The 25,124-nt window shown below is 43.6% G+C and overlaps 1 protein-coding gene across 3 annotated transcripts in view; it reads right to left on the bottom strand.

Annotated features, from left to right (window-relative positions):
• LOC132466300 (zinc finger protein ZFMSA12A-like) overlaps positions 1-25,124 on the bottom strand; it is a 119,983-nt gene that overhangs the window by 1,376 nt on the left and 93,483 nt on the right. For 2 of the 3 annotated variants that reach the window (XM_060063451.1, XM_060063450.1), the window contains 11 exons: positions 17,215-17,411; positions 16,694-16,786; positions 16,513-16,590; positions 16,327-16,425; positions 16,098-16,227; positions 15,314-15,548; positions 15,080-15,178; positions 14,961-15,007; positions 14,747-14,871; positions 1,129-1,570; positions 71-526 (listed from right to left, as the gene is read on the bottom strand). In XM_060063451.1, the coding sequence (XP_059919434.1) occupies positions 71-526; positions 1,129-1,570; positions 14,747-14,871; positions 14,961-15,007; positions 15,080-15,178; positions 15,314-15,548; positions 16,098-16,227; positions 16,327-16,425; positions 16,513-16,590; positions 16,694-16,786; positions 17,215-17,352 (1,942 nt within the window). In that variant the 5' untranslated portion in view covers positions 17,353-17,411. Of the gene's footprint in view, positions 1-70; positions 527-1,128; positions 1,571-14,746; positions 14,872-14,960; positions 15,008-15,079; positions 15,179-15,313; positions 15,549-16,097; positions 16,228-16,326; positions 16,426-16,512; positions 16,591-16,693; positions 16,787-17,214; positions 17,412-18,252; positions 18,379-25,124 lie in introns of those variants that run through there. The other variant, XM_060063449.1, reaches the window with a different exon arrangement.

Raw genomic sequence — 25,124 nt, 5'->3', positions numbered from 1 at the left:
TATTGGGTCAGAGGGTAAGGGTTGCTGGAGGTTGAGGGCGAGGGGTAGTCGAGGGTGAGCGGGTGCTTACCGGTGTGCGAGCGGCGGTGCTCGCTGAGGTGACAGGAGATGGCGAAGGCCTTGCCGCAGTCCGGGCATACGTAGGGCCGCTCCCCGGTGTGCGTGCGTGTGTGCTTCTGCAGGTCGCCCTTCGACGGCCAGCCCTTCCCGCACACGGCGCAGACGTAGGGCCGCTCGCCGGTGTGCAGGCGGATGTGCACCACCAGGCCCGCCAGCGCGGTGAACGACTTCCCGCAGTACTGGCAGCAGAAGGGCTTCTCCCCGTTGTGGAGCCGCAGGTGGTTCTCCAGCCCGCCGCGCGTCCAGAAGCGCTTGCCGCACTGGGAGCAGAGGTGGGCCTGCGGGGCCGAGTGGCGCCGGGCGTGCACCTGCAGGTTGCTCAGCGTGATGAAGGCCTTGGGGCACTGGGAGCACTGGAACGAGCGCTTCTTGTGCTCCCGCAGGTGGATCCGCAGCTGGGTGAGATCTGGTATGAGGAAAGCCGGAGGGGTTAGAGAGGAACCGGTCCGGAACACACACACTACACTGTCTGCTCTGATTCCTTCATTTTACATACAGCAGGAAGTATGTCTGAAATAGCTCCTCAATAAAATACTATACTCTAAACAAAAATGCTTAATTTTCTGTTTGTGCTCTGCTGAATACAGTATTCGGATGGGCTCCTGCACTACAGTACACACACATACATGATGTGTTCATTACAGGATAGTTATATAGCTTGTGCGTGTACGGTCAGACATTGAGAGGTACAAAGAAAATGTATCTATTTTGAGCAACCCGTCAACTCCTGCCATCTTGAAACTAAATGTCTACATATGTTGGAGTGTGTGTGGAGGACGGCTGGTTTAAGCAGCCTCACCTGGCCCGAGTCAGACTGCTCTGGGGCTGGGTGAAGCTGCTTGAACCAGCCATCTTCCACTCACCCAGAGTCTAGAATCTGGACCTAGACTCTGCATAGCCTCCCCCCTTAATCCCCCATGTACTAATTGTAAATGGATTTGGATTAAAGCGTCTGCTAAACGCCCTGAAGGTAAATGTAAATTAGATGATCAGAGGCGTCCGCTGTACCTGTGAACACCTGGTCACAGATGCTGCACTTGAAGGCTCTGTCGGTGGCCGGGTGGGTCTGCTGGTGCCTGAAGAGCTCCGTCTGCGTGGGGAACGTTTGGCTGCAGGCGGGGCAGCCAAGCTGGGGGGCCGCCGGCGGGGGGTGGCGGTGCGTCTGCCGGTGGGCGCGGAGCTCCCCGGGCGAGGCAAACACGCGCACGCACCTGCCGCAGGTGAGGCCCCCGGCGGCTGCGTGGGTCTGCTGGTGGGTGGTCAGCGTGGAGGAGAGGCGGAACCTCTTGTGGCAGTGGGAGCACTGGTAGGGCACCTGGTGGGTCTGGATGTGGGCCTTCAGCTCGCCGTCCGTCTGGAAGCTGCCGGCGCACTGGAAGCAGCTGCGGTACACCTGGGCTGGGGGGGGTGGGCCGGGGCAGCCCTGCAGGGTCCGCAGGTGGCGAAGCACCTGAGAAACAACCAATTAAAGGGCCTGTTTTATGGCACCAGGTGGCAAAGCACCTGAAGAAACAACCAATTAAAGCAGGGCTCCAGAGTGTGCCTAATTTGGGCGCACATGCGCCTAGAGAAACAACCAATTAAAGGGCCCCTATTATAGCACCAGGTGGCAAAGCACCTGAGAAACACATGGTAAACGGACTGCATTTATGCAGCACTCTTCTAACCAGTGGCCACTCTAATGCTACGGCCACACCAAACGCGTTACTCGCGTTGGATAACGCATGTAACGCGCCTAACTTGACGCTTGATCATTTTTTGTCACAAAGATGGTTCAACGCTCCTAACGCGCCTGTGGCTGCGCTGTGTGTGTGTGTGTGTGTGTGTGTCGTGTCCGTGTCCGTGTGTGTGTGTGTGTGTGTGTGTGTGTGTGTGTGTGTGTGTGTGTGTGTGTGTGTGTGTGTGTGTGTCCGTGTTGAGAATTAGACCTACACTCTCTGTCCATGGGGCAGAAACACCGTTTCGAAATGAAGTGAAACGTTGTCACTTTGCTCTCCAATGTTCATCGTGAACGTGATATGTAGGCCTATGTTGTATTTTGGAGAGAGAGAGTGAGAGAGAGCGAGAGAGAGCGAGGTATAAAACTCTTTATATGTAGGCCTATTCGGCATATTGAACTGTCGGCCTTATGCGCCTCCATTTTGAAAAGTCAGACAAACTGACCTTCGGACCAATGGGTTCCGTTTCGGAACATTGAACCGTCGGCATAGTGGCATGTCGATCTAATGGGAAATATTTCCGACCATTGAGACGTCGGATCAATGTGTTGTCGGATTTACGGGCAGGCCCCGATCAGCAGAGATAGTCCGCCAAGATGTTGAGGTTGCTTAGCAACCAGAGACGCTGTCCATGCAAGTGAATGGAGCGTTCCCTCTTCGTCATAACTATCAAACCAAACATCCTTCACATTCACGAGCGAACATTATGAAAGTAAAATGCACATTTCTCCCTAAAAATGTTTACATAAACGCATTTAATGGCGTAACTGTTACTATTTCCACCCAGAATAAAGAAAGATGTCGGCCATTTGCTTCTGTGCAAGCGTCCCTACTCTGGTCACGTCGGGTCAAGCTCCACGCTGATTGGCTATCGCGGCTAAGCATCAAGGCCTAAATACACCGGCGCCGCAGCCGCGCATAAAAAAGTCTGCCCCCATTATTCCGGATGTACTAGCCCACACCGGCGCCGACTAGCTGCGCGGCAGCGTGCCGTGCCGCCCAACTAGTCTTCGAGCCAATGTTCTATTCCCTAGCGTCGCCGCCGCAGATTTCCCTTTCGTAAACGGTCGTTGCCATCTGAAAGGGTCGATGCCATTCAACGTCTCTCCTGACGTGACGACGTAAGGTCGGTCCTGTTATTATTATGAAAAAATGGCGGAACATAGCGGTGCTAATGACTCTGCAGGTGCAAAAAAAAAATCCATTAAAAAGCCGACAGGATGGAATACATTTTTCCAGGCAGTTGCGGTATAATTTAGCATTATATTGTATTATTATATGTATTATTGTATGTATTATATTATATTTAAGCAATAAGCCCCGAGAGGCCGTGCTTTATACTGTAGGCCAGGGGTTTTCAAACTGTGGGGCGCGCCCACCCTGGGGGGCGCCAGAGTTCTTCAGGGGGGGCGCGACGTGAGAAAAAAATAAACCCAAAAAAAACCCTGAAAGACGATCATTCAAATCATCAGTCGTACTTCAACTGTAGAAGTAACATAACTAAATCAATTTTCAACCGTTTATCTTCGTGCAAACCATTTAACAAATCTACACACTTGTATCTTCAATAATATCTAAACAGAATTTCGATATCATTTAAAATGTCTTCAGAATCACAGTTTTAGTTTCATACCACTTCGTTTTCAGCTGTTTTCATTGAAGACGTCAGCCCATTCTGATACACCTACTTCTAGACATCGTAACTCATTCCTTTCTCAACCGTTTACCATCGTTCAAACCATTAAACAAATCTACACACTTGTATCTTCAATACTATCTAAACGGAATTTTGATAGCATTTATACTTTTTTCAGAATCACAGTTTTAGTTTCAAACCGGCGTCGTTTTCAGTTGCTTATAATAATTTAGGTCACCATAGCAACGCCGGTAAACAAACCCCGCCGAATAGTCGAATCTCTGGACTGAAAAGGCAGATCTGATTCGACTCAGAAAATTCAGAGTCGGGGACCCTGAATGAATCTGTAAACTGGCCGTTTACACAGATTAAGATGTTCAAATGTATTTAAAAAAGGTTAAGCTAAAACATGCTTAGATAAAGTTGTTAAATTGTGTTGTTTAAAAACGCAAAAAGATGTTGTAATGTTTCAGAAATGTTTAAAAAATATGTTAAAAAATTGGTTTCAAATGTTTAAAAAATATGTTCCAAATGTTTTAAAATTATGATCGGAGATGTTTGAAATGTGTAAAATAATTAAAATAGCTTTCAAAACACAGGTATTTAGAAAAAAAAATTGGGGGGGGGGGCTCAGCTGAATTTTTTTCTCTGAGGGGGGGCTCACTCTCTCACACTTTGAAAACCCCTGCTGTAGGCTAATCGAACAGCTAAGGGGATTTATTATACAGTACAAAGCACAGACTCGAGTGGCTTATTGCTTTTCTTAAACGGTTACTACGTTGATCTAGCAAGATTCCATTAAACAAAGGCACAGCAACGAAAAATGTAACGATATATTCATAGATAATCATTCTTCCGCCTAGAAATATATTCCCTCCATATGAATGGTTGCCATGTAACACCGTTTGCCATTGCTATGTTTAACAGTCCGATGTCATAAAAGAGCTTGGAAACGGGGGAAATGAAGCAGACATTGGACACGTTTCCAAAGTGACTGGGAGAATGTGGAAAAACTTGCCCTCGGAAGTACGCAAGGTTCTGTATGCACTAGCTGCTACCATAATTTCTTAATAAATAATGAAATGGACACAAGCATAAGCTTATTGTCACATGCATTAGGCAGCCGTGGCCTAATGTGTGCCGCTGACGGACTTTACTTCGTAAAAACAATCTTCTGGTAGTGACGCAAGAACATAATTATCGTTAATCGTTGTTGTATTGTACGAATATTTTGTATTTATATCTTGAATTGCCGACTCTATAAGTTCTTTCATTCCGTTTGTGTCTGCCATCATAGCCAGTCTATGTGTCATCATAGTAACCATAGTTACCACACTGTGATGTACGCGGTGTGTTTTGACGCAATACGTCATAGTCGGGCATCGACCCTTTCAGATGGCAACGACCGTATACGAAAGGGAAATCTGCGTCGCCGCCCCTGAAAAAGCGCTTTTTAAAAGCTGGTTTGTACATCCCGGGTCCCGTAGGCACCTCTATATCTACTCCTCACCACTGGATGTCGCCCTCTTTCGTTTGTGAAAAAACTATTCTGATAGAATGGACGATGAGAGACTGGTCGTCAAGGTTGAAAAGTATCTCGAATTATATGACCAAAGTTCCCGTCATTATAAAGACAACGCCAAAAAGGACATTGCCTGGCGAGCCATAGCTCTGGAGATTGGCTCTTCAGGTGAGAAATCAACAATGGTGGACTAAGTACCCAAACCATAATGGGAAATAGACGAAATCAAGTCGCATATAATCACACCATGTAGGTAGAAACCAGATTACTTGTAATATATATATTTTTATTGAAGGCAAGGCAACTTCATTTATATAGCACTTTTCATGCATGAAGCAGACTCAAAGTGCTTCACTTAGAAACATTCTCATACAATAAAATAGATAAGTAAAAGAAAACACAGGCAAAGCTCAAAAATGCATTGTCATGTATTAACTGTCTCTCTGGTATCAGATCATGTATTAACTGTCTCTCTGGATTTAAGGAAAAATAACATTAAGTATCTCGAGCACTCAAATAAAATACACTGACTACTGAATCCAGCACAGCAATAACATCACGGTATTCATCCCGAGGGATAAAAAAAAAGTATATATATATATATGCAAAAGTACGGAAGAGGATTAGGGTCACACATGTAAAAAAAAATTAGGTTCTGACATTAATCTCAGAATTCTGGGAATAAAGTCAGAATTCTGACATTAATCTCAGAATTCTGACATTAATCTCAGAATTCTGAGATAAAAAGTCAGAATTCACCAAGTCCAGTATTCAGAATTCAAAGCATTTATTCACAAATACGTTCTATTTTTTGACAAGCGGAGCCGACAGTCCTGTGCAAGTATGCAAATTAGCCATGTGCGCCGAACAGAAGATGGACGCAATGTATAGAACTGATTGTTGTGCATTGTTGTGGATATGTAGGCTGGTTAGTTGTGGTTGTTTGTGGTCTTAGTGAAACAGCTTTGCCTTGGAGTTGGAGAAGTTGGAGTGATTGTGTGAATGTGCGAGAGAGAGCGTACCTGCCGTGGTGATGTTGGGCTTGTTGTGGGCTTATATGTGATCAATGATGTATCTGTCTGATCGTATTAGCTGTAGATGGATGGTTAAATAATGTCACAAGATCGGTCATACTGCAGGCTCTCATTTGCAAATGCACTGATTGTGTGCCCGTCTCCGATATGCTATATACCTGGCATTTATTCAGTTCATGTTCTTCTGAGTGCGCAAGAACGGTGCCAATTATTGTCGTGTTTGCATTGTAATGCACAACTTTGCCCCTCCCTGTTATAAAATAACGTGCATCCAAACAACTTTAGCCAATGCAGGCTCCTATTGCTTTACCAGTGTGTTTAACGTGTGTGCGTGGGTGTGTCTGTGTGTGTGTGTGTGCGTGTGTGTGTGTGTGTTGTCATGCAGGCTATAGATATAGATTGATTGTCTTGGCGTGCTTGCATCCATGAAATATTGTCATGTTATGGCCTAGCTGGCTACTGCATATCGAGAACAATCTGGGGATGAGGGCATCCCCGAATATTGACGGGTATTTCGCACACTGCCATCTCAATATATAGCCTAACATATACAAATATATCACTGTACTAGACACAAATGTATTTTCCACTAGCTAGTGGTGGTCATTACATTGTAGTGAAACTAGTAAAGACAACACAGCTTTATGTTACGGCGAAACATGGAGGCACTGCAGCTCTAGTCTCGACAATGCGTTACTTTAGTCTGGTATTTCTCTTCACTGATTGGTTAGACAGCCTTCAAACTTAGTGGTCAAGCAAAGAAGAGGGAGGGCTCGTTCTGCATACCTAATAGCCGGAGTGAATAACTAATAGCCGGAGTGAATAACTAATAGCCGGAGTGAATGACTAATAGCCGCGGCTATTAGTCATTCAAAACCGAACGGAATCCGTACGGAAACCGTATGGAAACCGTACAGAATTCTTGCCAAACCGCACGGAATCTGTGCGGTTTTGCACTTTTACCGCGCCATTCTAGGGCCGGATTGTGGCCTTCTTGGCTTTCCATAGGTTTCCTCCTACTGCATAAAGCAAAGTGTCTCTCCCACGGAGGTTGGTCCTTACAGATACCCGTAGTTCTGACTTTAAAGTCAGAATTCTGACTTTTTTCTCAGAATTCTGAGATTAAAGCCAGAATTTTGAGATTAATGTCAGAATTCTGACTTTTTTTCTCAGAATTCAGACTTTAATCTCAGAATTCTGAGAAAAAAGTCAGAATTCTGACTTTTTTCTCAGAATTCGGAGAATAGATAGATAGATAGATAGATAGATAGATAGATAGATAGATAGATAGATTTATACTGCAGCGCGGCCGTCGCGCCGCCTCCTGTTGGTGCTAGGGGTGTGCTTTTGACGCACGTAAAATATGCGCCGCTGCGCTGCGGCGCCGGTGTATTTGAGCCTCCACGCGTTGGAGCATTGAAAGTTACATTTTTTGAACTCCGGGCGTTGGTGCGTTGGGCGCGTTACTATGGCAAGCCATCCCCGCCAGAAAACGGCATCATTTAGACGCGTATCACCTTCATTACGCCGTAAAAAATGCCGTAAAATGTAGAAAAACGCCGTATTCTACGCCGTCATGCGCAAAAAAGCGCCGCTTTTTACGCCGCAATTAAGCCGCAAAAAATAAGCCTTTCAAGAGCGCGCGTAAAAAGCGCAGTTTTGAACATCAAACCGCGCGTAATATACGGCGCTTTTGTGCACATCACAACGCCGTAAAATACGGCGTCTCTCTAGTATGCTAATAATCTCTGCCCTTCTTTTCTCTCAGCCAATGCATTTGAAGTGTTTGCGCCCAATCGCTGAACAAGACAAGCAGACCAAATCAGTTTAGCACAGATCTGCTTTGAGGAGTTCTCCTCTCATTTGTTGTTAGTTGCAGCGTCATATCGATATATATTAGTAAATCCAGTTCCTACAGTGTGGTCACCGTGGCCGTGGCCCAATCGATAGAGACGCTTGCTCTGTAGGCAAGAGGTTGTTTAAAAATAAATAATATAATACATATAAAGACGTTTCAAACGTTCCATCGAACCTCTCGCATTCTACAATGGGCAGCTTTATTGTTTCCCATGGGAGCCGGCAAAACTAGATTTCTTCTTCGAAGGTTGTGCTCCACACAGAACCTCCTCACCATCATAACAGAGTACTTTGGGGCACCAGAATGCTTTAGAGAGGTACTGATCGCGTCGTGTCTTTCCAGTGTCAAATAGTTCACGAATAAAATCACCATAAGGTTCAAGTGCGGCCATAACTAAGGCTAAATATAATTAGACAGTCTATTGCTGGTTTAGGTGGTTGGCTCTTTTTTCTTCGCTGCGTTCTGCCTTCTGGTGTAGCCTATAACTATAAATGTATCTATTTTTGTAGGCCCCATTTGTTTTTCTGTTTCGGGTTTTAAAAACCAACACACAAACACAAAATCAAATGCCGTTTATTTGTTTATTCCTTTTGCCCTTTTTCAGTTTCAAAACCAAATCAGAAAAACCCAAAAACAATCCTGTTAATTGTTTTTTCTGATTTTGTTATAAATCGGAATATTCAAAGAACGAACCATACACGGATTCTCCTACCTCATAACTTTACTGACACACACAATGTGTGGCAGTAAAGTGACAGGATCATTCCATAGACAAAAATCTTTCCATCTAACTAATTTAATTTAGGAGGATAGTCATTGCACAGATGTAAGTTAACCAAGTATTCTCATTATAGCCTAGTTATATCCTAGTTTTGCATATTTATGCATTGCATCCTATTTTCATATTTCATGTGGCATCTGTATTTTTATATAGGCTTCTGTATTTTAAATGTAGCTTATATCTTCTTTTTACATTTTACCTTTTGCTGAGGTGGGCGCTGTATTAGCTTACTGTATAGGCTGTCTGTATTTGTGTAAGAGTTATTTGTATTGTGTATCCTGCTGGATTATGAAAGTTAGTTTGGGGGTAAATAAAGTGTCTGTCTGTCTGTCTGTCTGTCTGTCTGTCTGTCTGTCTGTCTGTCTGTCTGTCTGTCTGTCTGTCTGTCTGTCTGTCTGTCTGTCTGTCTGTCTGTCTGTCTGTCTGTCTGTCTGTCTGTCTGTCTGTCTGTCTGTCTGTCTGTCTGTCTGTCTGTCTGTCTGTCTGTCTGTCTGTCTGTCTGTCTGTCTGTCTGTCTGTCTGTCTGTCTGTCTGTCTGTCTGTCTGTCTGTCTGTCTGTCTGTCTGTCTGTCTGTCTGTCTGTCTGTCTGTCTGTCTGTCTGTCTGTCTGTCTGTCTGTCTGTCTGTCTGTCTGTCTGTCTGTCTGTCTGTCTGTCTGTCTGTCTGTCTGTCTGTCTGTCTGTCTGTCTGTCTGTCTGTCTGTCTGTCTGTCTGTCTGTCTGTCTGTCTGTCTGTCTGTCTGTCTGTCTGTCTGTCTGTCTGTCTGTCTGTCTGTCTGTCTGTCTGTCTGTCTGTCTGTCTGTCTGTCTGTCTGTCTGTCTGTCTGTCTGTCTGTCTGTCTGTCTGTCTGTCTGTCTGTCTGTCTGTCTGTCTGTCTGTCTGTCTGTCTGTCTGTCTGTCTGTCTGTCTGTCTGTCTGTCTGTCTGTCTGTCTGTCTGTCTGTCTGTCTGTCTGTCTGTCTGTCTGTCTGTCTGTCTGTCTGTCTGTCTGTCTGTCTGTCTGTCTGTCTGTCTGTCTGTCTGTCTGTCTGTCTGTCTGTCTGTCTGTCTGTCTGTCTGTCTGTCTGTCTGTCTGTCTGTCTGTCTGTCTGTCTGTCTGTCTGTCTGTCTGTCTGTCTGTCTGTCTGTCTGTCTGTCTGTCTGTCTGTCTGTCTGTCTGTCTGTCTGTCTGTCTGTCTGTCTGTCTGTCTGTCTGTCTGTCTGTCTGTCTGTCTGTCTGTCTGTCTGTCTGTCTGTCTGTCTGTCTGTCTGTCTGTCTGTCTGTCTGTCTGTCTGTCTGTCTGTCTGTCTGTCTGTCTGTCTGTCTGTCTGTCTGTCTGTCTGTCTGTCTGTCTGTCTGTCTGTCTGTCTGTCTGTCTGTCTGTCTGTCTGTCTGTCTGTCTGTCTGTCTGTCTGTCTGTCTGTCTGTCTGTCTGTCTGTCTGTCTGTCTGTCTGTCTGTCTGTCTGTCTGTCTGTCTGTCTGTCTGTCTGTCTGTCTGTCTGTCTGTCTGTCTGTCTGTCTGTCTGTCTGTCTGTCTGTCTGTCTGTCTGTCTGTCTGTCTGTCTGTCTGTCTGTCTGTCTGTCTGTCTGTCTGTCTGTCTGTCTGTCTGTCTGTCTGTCTGTCTGTCTGTCTGTCTGTCTGTCTGTCTGTCTGTCTGTCTGTCTGTCTGTCTGTCTGTCTGTCTGTCTGTCTGTCTGTCTGTCTGTCTGTCTGTCTGTCTGTCTGTCTGTCTGTCTGTCTGTCTGTCTGTCTGTCTGTCTGTCTGTCTGTCTGTCTGTCTGTCTGTCTGTCTGTCTGTCTGTCTGTCTGTCTGTCTGTCTGTCTGTCTGTCTGTCTGTCTGTCTGTCTGTCTGTCTGTCTGTCTGTCTGTCTGTCTGGGGGAAAATGCCGTGAAAAATGTACGCACGGTGCGTTCAGGATTAGGACCGATATTATTTCGGCATAGGCCTAATCAATCGGGTTTAGGTCTATTCTTTTCGTAGGCTACTCTGCTGTTGGCCTTGATGGGGAGATATTTTTTTGCTTCCATGCACAAATAGTTGAATCCAACAACATTCCTGCGTCTCCAGAGCCCATTTAAGCACCGTGTCAGACTCAGTAGACTGTTACAAGCCTCTGAACGTTGTTAGAGCATGGCTCCCCAGTTCATCAGTGTCTCTCTCTATGGCTCCCTCTCACTCCTTTCCACTGTGTATTTATATCGATTGAACAAGAGAGGATGTTACGATAACTCCGTGAAAATAAAGGCTCCATGGCTGTAATAATTTAAATATAATTAACTTATAAAGCGTGTAACAAGACACCTAGATGATCTGGCTGGCTGACTAAAAAGGCACTGAATTTGGAACTTATAACACAGGAGGTCTGGCTTGCGGATGAAAAAGCATTGCGATCATAAAAGCGTGACCATCTGACAAAAGCACAAATCTCACAATAAATGGATTCGATCCGACAACCTCTTCCCTACATAGCAAGCGTCTCTATCGATTGGACCACGGTTATCACAACGTTGAAACTGCATTTACTAATATATATATCTATATGAATATGATGCTACAACTAACGCCAAATGAGAGGAGATCTGTGTTGAACTGATTTGGTCTGCTTGTCTTGTTCAGCGATTGGGTGCAAACACTTCAAATGCATTGGCTGAGAGAAAAGAAGGGCGGAGATTATTAGCATACTAGAGAAACGCCGTATTTTACGGCGTTGTGATGTGCACAAAAGCGCCGTATTTTACGCGCGGTTTGATGTTCAAAACTGCGCTTTTTACGCGCGCGCTTGAAAGGCTTATTTTTTGCGTATTTTACGGCGTTTTTCTAAATTTTACGGCGTTTTTTATGGCGTAATGAAGGTGATACGCGTCTAAATGATGCCGTTTTCTTGCGGGGATGGCTTGCCATACGTTACTGCGTTTACGTGCGTCTGCCGCGTCTAACGCCCCTAATGGTACGGCCACACCAACCGCGTTACTCGCGTTATCCAACGCGAGTAACGCGCCTAACCTGACGCTTGATCGGTGTGTGGTGGTTCAACGCTTCCAACGAGCCAACGCGCCAACGCAGCTAGATGAGTCCATGTCCATGCAAGTGAACGGAGCGTTCCCTCTTCGTCATAACTATCAATCCAAACATCCTTCACATTCACAGAGCGAACATTATGAAAGTAAAATGCACATTTCTCGCTAAAATTTTTTCCATAAACGCATTTGATGGCGTAACTATGTTACTATTTCCACCCAGAATAAAGAAAGATGTCGGCCGTATGCTTCTGTGCAAGCTCACTACTCTCTGCGAGTGACGTCGGGTCAAGCTCCACGCTGATTGGCTATCGCGGCTCAGCGTCACGCGTTGGAGCGTTGAAAGTTCAATTTTCTGAACTCCGGGCGTTGGTGCGTTGGGCGCGTTACTGCGTTTACGTGCGTAATTACGTGCAACTGCCGCGTCTAACGCCCCTAACGCAACGCTTCAACGCTTCAATGCGTGTAACGTGCCTAGACCAATGGTTCCCTATGCAAAAATGACGATTTTCGACGCCCCTAACGCGAGCAACGCGGTTGGTGTGGCCGTACCTTAATGCCCCTAACGCAACGCTTCTACGCTTCAACGCTTCAACGCTTCAACGCTTCAACGCTTCAACGCGTGTAACGCGCCTAGACCAATGGTTCCATATGCAAAAATTACGATTTTCGACGCCCCTAACGCGAGTAACGCGGTTGGTGTGGCCGTACCTTAACGCGAAGCTTCAACACGTCTACGCGCCTATACCAAGGGTTCCCTATGCAAAAATGCCGATTTTCGACGCCCCAAATGCGAGTAAAGGCCTAAATACACCGGCGCCGCAGCGCAGCGGCGCGCATTTTACGCGAGTCAAAAGCACGCCCCTAGCACCAACAGGAGGCGGCGCGACGGCCGCGCTGCAGTATAAAATCAGGAAGTCACCTGTCAATCAACCGCAGCAAAGAGACGGAACGCAATGGGTGAGTAGCCTATTGTAGCCTAGTTTATTTATTTTCCATCTTTTTGGCTGAATAATTTGAAAAATGTATAATCTGCTCAGTGAAAGTAGGTTTTCAAGCATCAGATCAACTGAGTTTGTAGGGCACTTTATCGTTTTATTTACTGTAATTTCTTATTTATTTTATATTTTGCAATTATTCATCTACTGCATCAACAATCTCAATAACTGCAGGACCTTCTATTAAGCCTTTTTAGTATATAGTGCAGTCACCTTTTAAGGCCAATTGTTATTGTGTGTATTTATTGTATTGAGCTCCTGGATGGCTTTATTGATCCCCATTGGGACCAATACAGTATCTATCTATCTATCTATCTATCTATCTATCTATCTATCTATCTATCTATCTATCCATCTATATAGCCTTAACATAGCCACACATTTACATGTATGCAGCCAGTAGTTATCCATTTTAATAGAGCAAGCTCTTTTACATTTTATTGATTTTTTTTTATTTCAACAGAACAAATAACTTGCCAGACAGAGGGGGGCTGCCCTTCTTCTCCTGCACTGTAGGCGGGCAAGGAGAAGACGAAGGGTTTGGGTGCACCCCATCAATGAACGGAGACAAGAACAGGGGGTATGCCATAATCTGGTCCAGGAGCTCCATGCAGATCCTGAGAGGCACGCCAATATTTCAATTCGCCACTAAGTGTGCAATGGCAGAACCATATGGTGCAGCCTATATGATGACCTATAATCTAGTTATTATCCCTCTCTGGTATACATATATATCTGGTATACATATATATTAGAGCTGTCAAGCGATTAAAATATTTAATCGTGATTAATCACATTAATGTCATAGTTAACTCACGACTAATCGCAAATTATTTTTCTATGCTAAATATCCCTTGATTTTTTTGTCCCATAATTCTTCTCATTTTAATTCTCTTATCAACATGGTGAAGTGCATCGGCTTGTCTTGTGCAAATGATTTTTTATTGATAACAACATTGGCATATACTGATCAAAACAGGACGATACAAAAAAAGAGCCTATAGTGCAATTAAACGACTGCTTTGAACAAATGTCATTTGAACATAGCAGTCAGGCTACTGCTTCTTTGTTTTGAGCCAAAGAATTTTTTTTATTTTTTATTTTTTTTAATAAATTTTTTACTTTAATCGCGCGATAATTTTTTTAACGCCGTTCAAATTGGTTTGCGTTAACGCCGTTAATAACGCGTTTAACTGACAGCTCTAATATATATACTTTTTTTTTTATCCCTCGGGATAAATACAGTGATGTTATTGCTGTGCTGGATTCAGTAGCCAGTGTATTTTATTTGAGTGCTCGAGATACTTAATGTTATTTTTCCTTAAATCCAGAGACAGTTAATACATGATCTGATACCAGAGAGACAGTTAATACATGAAAATGCATTTTTGAGCTTTGCCTGTGTTTTCTTTTACTTATCTATTTTATTGTATGAGAATGTTTCTATGTGAAGCACTTCGAGTCTGCTTCATGCATGAAAAGTGCTTATAAATGAAGTTGCCTTGCCTTAAATAAAAATATATATATTACAAGTAATCTAGTTTCTACCTACATGGTGTGATTATATGTGACTTGATTTTGTCTATTTCCCATTATGGTTAATGGTTTGGGTACTTAGTCCACCATTGTTGATTTCTCACCTGAAGAGCCAATCTCCAGAGCTATGGCTCGCCAGGCAATGTCCTTTTTGGTGTTGTCTTTATAATGGCGGGAACTTTGGTCATATAATTCGACATACTTTTCCACCTCGACGACCAGTCTCTCATCGTCCATTCTCTCAGAATAGTTTTCTCACAAACGAAAGAGGGCGACATCCAGTGGTGAGGAGTAGATATAGAGGTGCCTACGGGACCCGGGATGTACAAACCAGCTTTTAAAAAGCGCTTTTTCAGGGGCGGCGACGCTAGGGAATAGAACATTGGCTCGAAGACTAGTTGGGCGGCGCGGCGCGGAACGCTGCCGCGCAGCTAGTGGTAGTATAATAGGGGCCCTTGAATACACATGTTGTGTACAGTGAAGATACATAGAGTGTGTGGGTAGAGAGACAGACATTGAGGTGTGTCAGACGTGCAGGCTGACCTCAGAGCGATATATGAAACATTGTCCACACTGAGGGCACTTGTGGGCCAGCCGTTGAGTATTATGGTCTGTCTGGGCCGGGGAGGCTGAGGTCGTCAGCATGTCACCTGGAGATAAAGCTTTGCCTGATGGACGAGCAGGAAGGACACATGAGTAACTGGACTATTATGGGCTGGTGATTGCATCAGGTGTATGCGTGATTATGCGTGTTCACCTGTGTTCTCCGGCTGATCTTCGATACAGCAGTCCGAGTCACTGGACCTGAGAGAGGAGGGTCGTCAGGTCACTGTGAACAGGGTCAACGTTCAGCTCAACAGAGGGACCCACACACACCTGTCGGGCTGGGAGAGTGCCAGCAGGGAGTCCTGAAGTTCTTGAACGCTGCTCTCCGTCTCCGTCGGTGGTGGGCCGGCGGGCTCAGACTGGATCCCACTGCTCGACAGAGGAGCAGACATTTAACACAAACGTTAAGCTAAACGGTAAATGGACTGCATTTACACAGCACTTTTCTTACTAGTGCCCACTCAAAAAGTAACTAAATAACTTGTTCTACAACCGGAGGCCAACCTTGAGCCCATTCTGTTCAGTGCTGCCGTTGGCTGCTTGATTGACACCTGGCTCTGGCCAACAGTGTCACATTCCTTTCCACTTCCTGCTGCCTCACAGGTGACTTCCTCTTCGTCCTGCTTGCTCGCCTGCCGGGATGCAGGTTTTGATTGGATCAGTTTGGAGGCAGGAGAGGGTGGGGGGGGCTTGAGGCGGGACCAGGCGCTCAGTAGGTGGTCCTCATCAACGGAACAGCCTGGAGAGAACGAGAGGAGGGAGGGATGCAACCACCAGTCTGTAGGGTAGGGTACGCAGAGTATGTACTAGGGTTGGTGTAGAGAAGGTAGGGTTGGTGTAGAGAAGGTAGGGTTAGTAAAGAGTAGGTAGGGTTAGTGTAGAGTAGGTAGGGTTAGTGTAGATAAGCTATGGTTAGTGTAGAGTAGGTAGGGTTGGTGTAGAGTAGGTAGGGTTTGTGTAGAGTGGGTAGGGTTAGTAAAGAGAAGGTAGGGTTAATGTAAGGAAGGTACAGTTAGTGTGGAGTGGGTACGGTTAGTGTAGTGTAGGTAGGGTTAGTGTAGAGTAGGTAGGGTTAGTCTAGAGAAGGTAGGGTTAATTTAAGGAAGGTACACTTAGTGTGGAGTGGGTGGGGTTATTGTGGAGTGGGTAGGGTTAGTGTAGTGTAGGTAGGGTTAGTGTAGTGTGCATAGGGTTGTGGGGTTAGGGTTAGAGTCTGTAGGCTACCTGGGATGACGGGGTTGGCGTCTGTATCTTAAATGGGGCTGTGGGATTAGAGTGTGTGCGCTACCTGAGGTGGTGCTGTGTCCCAGGCGGTAGGTCTGATTGGACAGCAGATCCTTCAGCTCCTCCCTGTTGGAGTCGATCTCCTGCAGACACTCCTCCAGGCCAGCGGAGGGCGCCGACAGCCAGACTGCAGTCTAACAACAGATCACAGAGTGTGTACTACTCAGTATCCTGCATCACTGAACAGTGAGTGTAGGAGAAGAGATAGGGGAATGTGTGACCGTTGTGAGTACCTGTTTGAAGTCAGGAACGGGGAAGCTCTGGTCAAGTCTGGACAGGAAGTGACACAACAGACCCTCCAGGGCTGATGTGAAGTCCTGGTCCAAAAGGGTCTGGGGGAAACAGAGATACTTGGCTCCAAACTGTACAATATACCCAATTACACTCTACCATGAGCTTAGTGCATCACCACCACTCACCTGCAGGAGGTGCTGTTGGGCCTCCTCGGGTCTCTCTGCCTGTAGACTGGACGCCCACTGCTTCAACACACTGCTGTCCTGGAATAACGATTAACAATCAATCAATACCAATGTGACAAGCTACCGCTGGTCTGGAACGAGAAACCCATGATAATCAATACCATTACGATGTCTTTCTCACCGTTTCCAAGGAGACCGCGTGGATCCTTTCCATGTGGTGTGGGACGGCGCCCGGGGTGTCGGCGACCTCACCGCTCAGTACTTCCTGGGTCCTCTTCACAGACAGAAATGGTAACAGATAGCATTAGCATCGTCAGGTTATAACCACAAGCTATCAGAGTCGGTGTATACCAGTGGTTCACAATCTCAGGGTCGGGAGCCAACTCGGGTCCCAAACAAGCATATGGGGTCGCTGCATGGATATACCTTTTTATTTTTTTAACTATGAACAAACGGACTGCCTTTTGCTTCATAGCTAGAATCACTTTCTTAATGTATAAATTATGCGATTAAGTTTACTGGGACAGTGAGATAACCGGCAGATGTTGAGGGTAAAAACCAGCAGATGCCCATAAATTAAAGTTTGGTCTCCAAACATTTTTAGAGCTAGAAATGGGGTCAGGTGCCAACAAGTTGGCAATTTTAAAAACAATAGCGATGCCCAAGAATTTCGTTTACATTTGAACACAATTCCATAAATACCTTGGCCCTCAGCCCGAGCAGCAAAAGGCTTTTCTGCTGGCCGGTCAAAAGCTCTGGGATGGCGTCCGTAACCAAGGAAATAAAGTCTTCCAACATCCCAAAGTGGCTCGTCCTCTGTTGCCGGGCGACCTCCCACATCACCGCAGAGAAGAGTCGGAGGGGAGGGACGAGGAGCCGCAGGGACGATAGTGACGACACTGAGAGTAGAGAGATTAGAGATAATGGGAGGTGAGAGGAACTAGAGATTAGATCAGTGATATGGTTAGACATGAGATTAGAGATAAACATGAGATTACATAGGAATTAGAGATGAGATTAGAGAGGAATTAGAGATTACATTACATTACAGAGGAATATAGATTAGAATAGAGAGTAGATTAGATTAGAATTGAGATAATCGAGGAATTATAGATTAGATCCAATATTTGATTTAGGGATAAAAAAGGAGAAAAGAGACGGGATTAGATAAAGAAATTAGTTTATAGATGATATTAGAGGAGATTAGATATTAGATAAAAGATGATATTTGTTAGAGTCCACTAAAAGAACTGATGAGGAAACTAGTCAATAATTGGACACCATAATATAGATAAGCTATTGGCACTTATTTGCATTAAAGTACAGAAATAAAGTCAGGAATGGAACTGAAAGGATGTGAATTGATCTTCATAGTCCTCCGATTACAAAAATGGTTACTTTAACCATGTGAAAAACGCCTCATCTATCGAAAGTATAAAAACATAACTGTGAGCCAACATGAAACCAACTTCACTACAGTATCGTCCAATGCATCCGGACCGTATGCCAAACCAAACAGAGTTCTCCATCTAACGTGCGTTATGTACAATACTATATTCTACGCTACCCTAAAGTTTAAACTATGATTAATAATAACATGGTCGATTATATAGCTAGTAGATTATAGATTATAACGTGGTGTTAATGTTCCAACCCGTTGACCCCCTCGACGAGGTACTGAGTGTTACTATTACTGTATGTAGTACTTTATACTACCGGGCGGGTATCAATTGTACTCACACATGTCGCGTCGCAAGTGGAGTTATTTATTTAAGTAGAAGTACTAGTATTACTTTACTATTGACATCTTCTCCGGCGCAGAGCACCAGAGAGGACGTCATCACACAGCGCCTCTTAAAGGGACAGTGCCGGTGTAAGTGGGACTCTCTAAATCGACGCCACTTCGACCTGGGCGGGACTTTACGTCCTACGTCACTCGCTATGGGTGTGCATGTGTGCGCGTAGCAGTCACTCGCGATGGGTGTGCATGTGAGAAAGGTTTTGGCTTTTAGTGTCTATGGGTTGGTAATAACGGTTCTGATGATTTTTCTGATGGAAAAGTGGTCTTTTATTTCCATAATCTTTGTTCAGTGAACGCATAAACCCGTTTGTTAGTTAGCAGTTAAACAAAATGCGATCTCTTTGTTTACAGTTACCAACGACCAACGTTTAAAGACTGATGATTGGGGGTTCGATTCCCTAGTGATGCAAGGTTTTTTCTTTCATTTTGGACTGCACACACATCGCGAGTGAAGGATACTCGCACAATGTACACACATCACTGTCTTTACAATTTCTAGGCAACCGAAGTTTGAAGATTGTCAAGTGGTTAACTCTTGAACTAAGACCTGATGGGTTAGTGGTCAGAGAACAACTCATTGACGCGGGGAGAAGGGGTTTGATTCCTTAATGAAGCTAGCTTTTTTCTTTCATATTGGACTGGATGTTTGTATGCCATTTTGCGTAACTTGTAGTTTATGATGAAGAAATGTTACTGGAGTTAATGTTAGGGTAACGGTAAGGGTAAGACACAAAGTGTTTTTGCAACACAATATTTCTTACAATAACAAAGTTCAAAGTTTTGATGACTCCAGTAGGAAACTTAAGATACCTAGAGAAATGCCTGAGTGCTCACAAAACATCAACAAGTCAGCAGTGTGGTACAGGGTGATCATTTCTGATATACAGTACAAAAGCTGAAACTATTAGCCAGGAGTGGGAAAGATGCAGACGCAGACGTGGGAAGCAATAAGACACACCAACACACAGTTGCCTGTTGCAAAGTGGTTCAGAGTTTAATATAAATAGTTAGGGTTAGCTGGTATGGCGTTATCTGGTATGGCTACTCTAATGTTAGCTTAGTTTGTGTTGTTTCGTCACGTCATTTGTAGAAATATAGCCTATCATCACAGACTGTAGGAATGTCACCCACCCTCCATCGCGTACGACACTGACGCTCGAGTTCGTGCACAGATCCCTGAGACAAATGGCTACGCGCACACATGCACACCCATAGCGAGTGACCTAGGACGTAAAGTCCCGCCCAGGTCGAAGTGGCGTCGATTTAGAGAGTCCCCGGTGTAAGTGCCATATTGGCTCGGCTACCAGATCGGCTCGGGGTCCGTCGTCTGCTGATTACGTTACACAATATCATTGGCTGTACGCTTGAATGGGCGTAGGCTACATTGTGATTGGCTGCTAAGGGACAGTTGTGATTGGCTGTTTTGTGCTGTAGCTCTGGCTGTCGTCATAGCAACCACAGCGAGCACATGTGTGAGCCATGGACATAATAAAGGATGGACCACGGACTGGAAAATGGCCGCCCATTCATTCCTATGCAAACTGCTCAGTGGCGCATGGCAACATACAGGAGCGATTTGCTTCCGCGTTATGTGGCCAGGACACGTGACCTAGTCCGTGACGTACCGGATGCAGAGATCTTCTTCTTCTTCTAGTTTAGTGGCGGATCATAGTTTTTCCCCATATACCGCGACCTACTGGACTACTACACAGGAGTTTGTGACAAGGACGTTGACAAGGACAAGGACGTTGGCAAATCATACTTTAAATCATACAAATAAATTCAAAGAAAAAACCAAACTAACGAAACAAAATAAAACAAACTAACAAAATAAATGAATAAATAAAAATAAAAAATATATATACTTAAGGTTAAATTCTTCTAATTAGGTTAGTATCTTTTATCTAATTTATCAGCAATTTCATTGCCATATATTCCATGGTGGGCTGGAATCCAACAGAACTGAATAACTAAACCAAGGCTTATAATATTTAAAAGAAGATGCTTTACCTCTATCACCAAATCTTCACGTATTGAATTATTTGTTATAAAACTTAGTATCTACAACCCATCTAAGAGCAGTTATTATTGTGGCCATCTCGATTGAGTATACTGATAAAGTCACCCACTCTATATCCATATCCTTTTTCAAATTCTGGAATATATATGCCAATACCACATTGTCCTTTGGGATCTTTAGAACCATCTGTAAATATTTTCAGATATCCATAGAATGAAGTATTTAAATAACTTGAGCAGGCATTAGCAAAACTTTGCTTGGTGAGATGCTCGCTTTTTCGAAATGGAATAAGATGCAGCTGGGTAGGCGCTGAGAGGTGATGCATGAGGCATGATGGTGGCACGGCAGACAAGTAGAGGAGCATGATGGACTGGGATCTGATGAGGAAACAAAAAAAGATTATCTAACTTAAGATAAAATATACTCTGAAGTTTCCAGTTTCTGCAAACAGAAGAGAAGGGGTTTAATTAAGGCTTTGTATCATTAATAAGATAGACTGTGAATAACAAACGAAAAAATATAAAAGGCCTGGCTTAGTTTAAATCCCACTCACCACGTCAAGGTGCAGGCCAAGAGTGGGAACATAGAACAAAGACTCACATCACAAACTCAGACAGTCACAACATGTATATGAATACGAGACACAATAGAACAAAGACTCACATCACAAACTCAGACAGTCACAACATGTAAAAAACATAAATACATGAAACATGCATATAAATACGAGACCAAAGACTCACATCACAAACTCAGTCACAACATGTAAAAAACATATGAATACATGAAACATGTATATACAAGACCATAGACTCACATCACAAACTCAGACAGTCAAAACATGTATATGAATACGAGACACAATAGAACAAAGACTCACATCACAAACTCAGACAGTCACAACATGTAAAAAACATATGAATACATGAAACATGTATATACAAGACCATAGACTCACAATTTACAATATTATGAAAATTACGTAGGCCTCCCATAATCATTCAGGTAATCAATACGTGCGTGCCTGTTCCAGCTATTTCAATGATATGTGTGTTATATATCCGTGTTCAACGCCATTCATGTCAAGTAAAGGACAAATCTCAGACTTTGGAAGTTAATGGAGTTAATGGAAGTTAATTCGGAATTTAATTTAATTCGGAAGTTAATGGAGCCGTGCACTTCAAAATAGGATCATAGCAAGGAGCCGTTTGTTTCAGTACGGCTCCTTTCAGCTGCTGTACCCAACGTAAACTGCTAATAAAACGCTTGAGGAGGCGTTTTGAAAAGAAAAAACTTACATTTTTTTAGAACAGGGTAGAAATATAATTATGAGCCTTTGATTGATATCCAAACATTTCTTGCGGAGACACAATCCTGTTCCCCACTTGTATTGGAGTGGACGGCGATATCTACTTCTGGGCCACATGAAATGACGGACCCCCGTCCACTCCCAGCTAAACAGCTGCAATACCAGGCTTGGCCTCTGAGCACGGGTGGATTGCGGAAGTATATGCCTGTCCTGGGGGCCTGGTGTGAGCGCGAGTAGGTCTGTCTAGTTTCGGTTTGTGTTGCCAGATTGGGCATATTCCCGTTTTTCCAGCCTAACGTGATTCAAAGTAGCCAAATCAGGCTGAAAATGTGCCCAATCTGGCAACACGGACGGCTTATCTTAACAGCCAAGATGATTCCGAGGGATGTTTTGTTTTTAGAAGAAAACTATCCATACAGATAGGTTGGGAATGGTCTATGTTCAAAATGAAAGATCATTACAGGCTCTTTAATTTAAGCCATAAAAGACCTTATTGCTGTAGATAGCGTATTGTGTGACGTAATCAGCAGACGACGGACCCCGAGCCGATCTGGTAGCCGAGCCAATATGGTACTTACACCGGGAAGTCTTGTGTCAATGCAGCAACAAGTTCGCTGAGAATTAAAAAATACCGGTAGGCTACAAAACGATGTATTTTCTTTTATGGTGAATCATGTTATGTAGATATTTTAAATATTGGACCAGTAAATATTTTATTGAGAGCACTGCTAGTGACTGATATTTCCATTGGTTGTACACAGTGTTAATTTTGTTAACGAAAAATATGACGAAAAATGTTCGTCAACAACCTTTTTTCCGTAACTAAGACGAGACGTTGACGAGCTAAAAATAGATCTGTGATAATAAAAACGATGACGAAATGTCATTTTGTTTTCGTTGACGAGACGAGACAAATGTTATTGGTGTGCTATTTGGATATTCAAAATGCACGATATTTTCCAATCAGTACACTCCCGTAAGGTTCTTATGCAACTGTTCACTCCTCCAGTAAATAGGACGGACCTTCGCTACGACTTGGCAACGGGAGGTATGGTCCACTCAGCTATGAGCTAACGTTATGCATTGTACATGATTCGAAATTCTTCCCAGATTTTATTCCACAGATACTAGGGTCTATAGCATATAACCGCGTTGTCTGATTACAGTTTAATAAATTTTTCACAATTTACCGGCTCTCGTTTTGAAGAAAATCACCGCCATTCGTTTCAATGGGAATCGCCACGGTCTATACTTCAACATAAGGTGGACTTTGAAATTCGTCCCAGCCTTTATGCCCAAGATACTATAGGGTTTATAGCATATAACCGCGTTTTCTGATTACAGTTTAATGCATTTTTCACAATTTACCAGCTATCGTTTTGAAGGCTGAACAGACAAGAGTACTAAAGTGTGACGTCACGTTTCGAGAGCAACAGATTTTCGGTTCTACACAAACCAAATTAACAAGGGGAAATCCTATGCCACACAAACCTTTTATAGAAAAGGAACAATCTTTTTGCGAATTGATTTGTGAGTTTGCTTTACCAATGATGTAAGTAATATTGAGAATAGATTGTCTTCATATAAAAAAAAAAAACTAAACTAAACTAACGTTAACAAACTTTTCCTTTTAATACCACCGGGAGAATACATGAACGCCTCAACATTTTTCGATTGGTAGTGATTTTCACCTCTTGAAATTGATTTATTTTAATTTTGAAAGAGACAACACATGGAAGCAATGGAGAACGCCATCTCTCGTTCGGTTGTTTAGAACTGAAAATCCGGTTGCCAGGACAACGTAACGTTTTCACTTTAGTACTCTATTTGAGTGGAACAACTTAGCAGGTGTCCATATAGCCTATATAGGGTTAGCCTAATTGAACTAGTTTAAAAAGAGAAAACATTTTGACTAAAAGTAATGACTAAGAGTTGACTAAAATGTAAGGACTTTTCGTCGACTAAAACTAGACTAAAACTACAAAGGACAACAATGACTAAAATGTGACTAAATATACTAAGCATTTTCGTCAAAAGACTAAGACTAAATCTAAAATAGCTGACAAAATTAACACTGGTTGTACAAGAGACAGTTTCGTTAAATATTGTAAATAAACCCATCCTTACTTGCTTCATAATCTGTCCACTGCAGGTGTTCAGTGTCTCTTTTCAATAAGCGACCTCCTCTGTTGGAAGAGCACTCAAACCTGTACCTTAATGCAATATTTGTAAGAACAGTTTCCACTTACTGTAGGTTCCAATGTACTTTACATTGCTGCCTCAAACTGGGACACAAAAGACTGTCTTTTTATTTTGGGGCATTTGTTGTATTTTATTATTGTTTTAAATATTGTATATATTTTTTACTTTTCTCTATTCGTGTCATGCAATGTATATTTTTGCTAACATTCTAGTTTTCTTCTATCTTCTAACTGACTGTTTGTAATGCTGTAACTAATTTAGTTTACGAATTTAAATATATAATATAAAACCAGAACAACTGTGGCAACGTGAAGTGCAACGTTAAGCGCTATATAAATTTCATTTATTATTATTATTATCCGTAAAACGACCTGAGAAGACGTCAATAAGTAGGACTGTGTCAGAAGCGTGTCAAGAACAATCTACATTCTCTCTCTCTCTCTCTCTCTCTCTCTCTCTCTCTCTCTCTCTCTCTCTCTCTCTCTCTCTCTCTCTCTCTCTCTCTCTCTCTCTCTCTCTCTCTCTCTCTCTCTCTCTCTCTCTCTCTGTATTTGATGTTTTGCTAAGTATATGACTGGTGTTAGGTGTTATCTGAAACCTTATTCTCTTTTGGGTTCCATCGTGACTATTAGTTTGTGTAGTGCAACACTTTGGGTCTCTAGAATAGTCAAATCTCCTAACCTTTATGACACCTTTCCTTAAAGGGCAACTTCACCCATTTCACATAAGCTTTGTATTTTTAGAACCCCCCGCATATTTTTGAATGGTCTAGCATCATTTCCTTATTTTCTGGAGAGACTGGAGAGATCCGTATCGATCTCCAACACTTCCTGTTTTTTATGACGCAATATGACGATTTTTGCGTACAAGAAAATAGGAAGTGTAAGAGGGGATGATTCTCGTACGACTACAACCACTAGTCCCACCCTCCTCTAGGGGGTGGGACCCACTGACGCTACAGACCTATTAGAGCAGTGCCAGTGGGTGGGACTTCACCAGCAGAAACTAACATCCACAGAGTCTGAAGCTAAGATAACAGAGGCTGTTGATAAAACTGAAGTACATTGGCGGATGGTACTGGATCTGACATAGAAGATGGCTCCATGCAAAAGTTCACCATTTCGAAAGAAATACAAACGAGTATTTTCCGCACTATACGGCACACCGGATTATCAAGCGCACCTTCAATGAATGGCCTATTTTAGAACTGTTTTCATGCATAGGGCGCACCGGATTATAAGGCGCATAGAATAGAAAATACTGCAGTCAAACGTTTGACT

The sequence above is a fragment of the Gadus macrocephalus genome, chromosome 10 (genome assembly GCF_031168955.1).
Source record: "Gadus macrocephalus chromosome 10, ASM3116895v1".
Lineage (NCBI taxonomy): Eukaryota > Metazoa > Chordata > Actinopteri > Gadiformes > Gadidae > Gadus > Gadus macrocephalus.
Note: the sequence above shows the minus strand (reverse complement) of the source record. Positions and strands in the feature narration are given on the sequence as shown.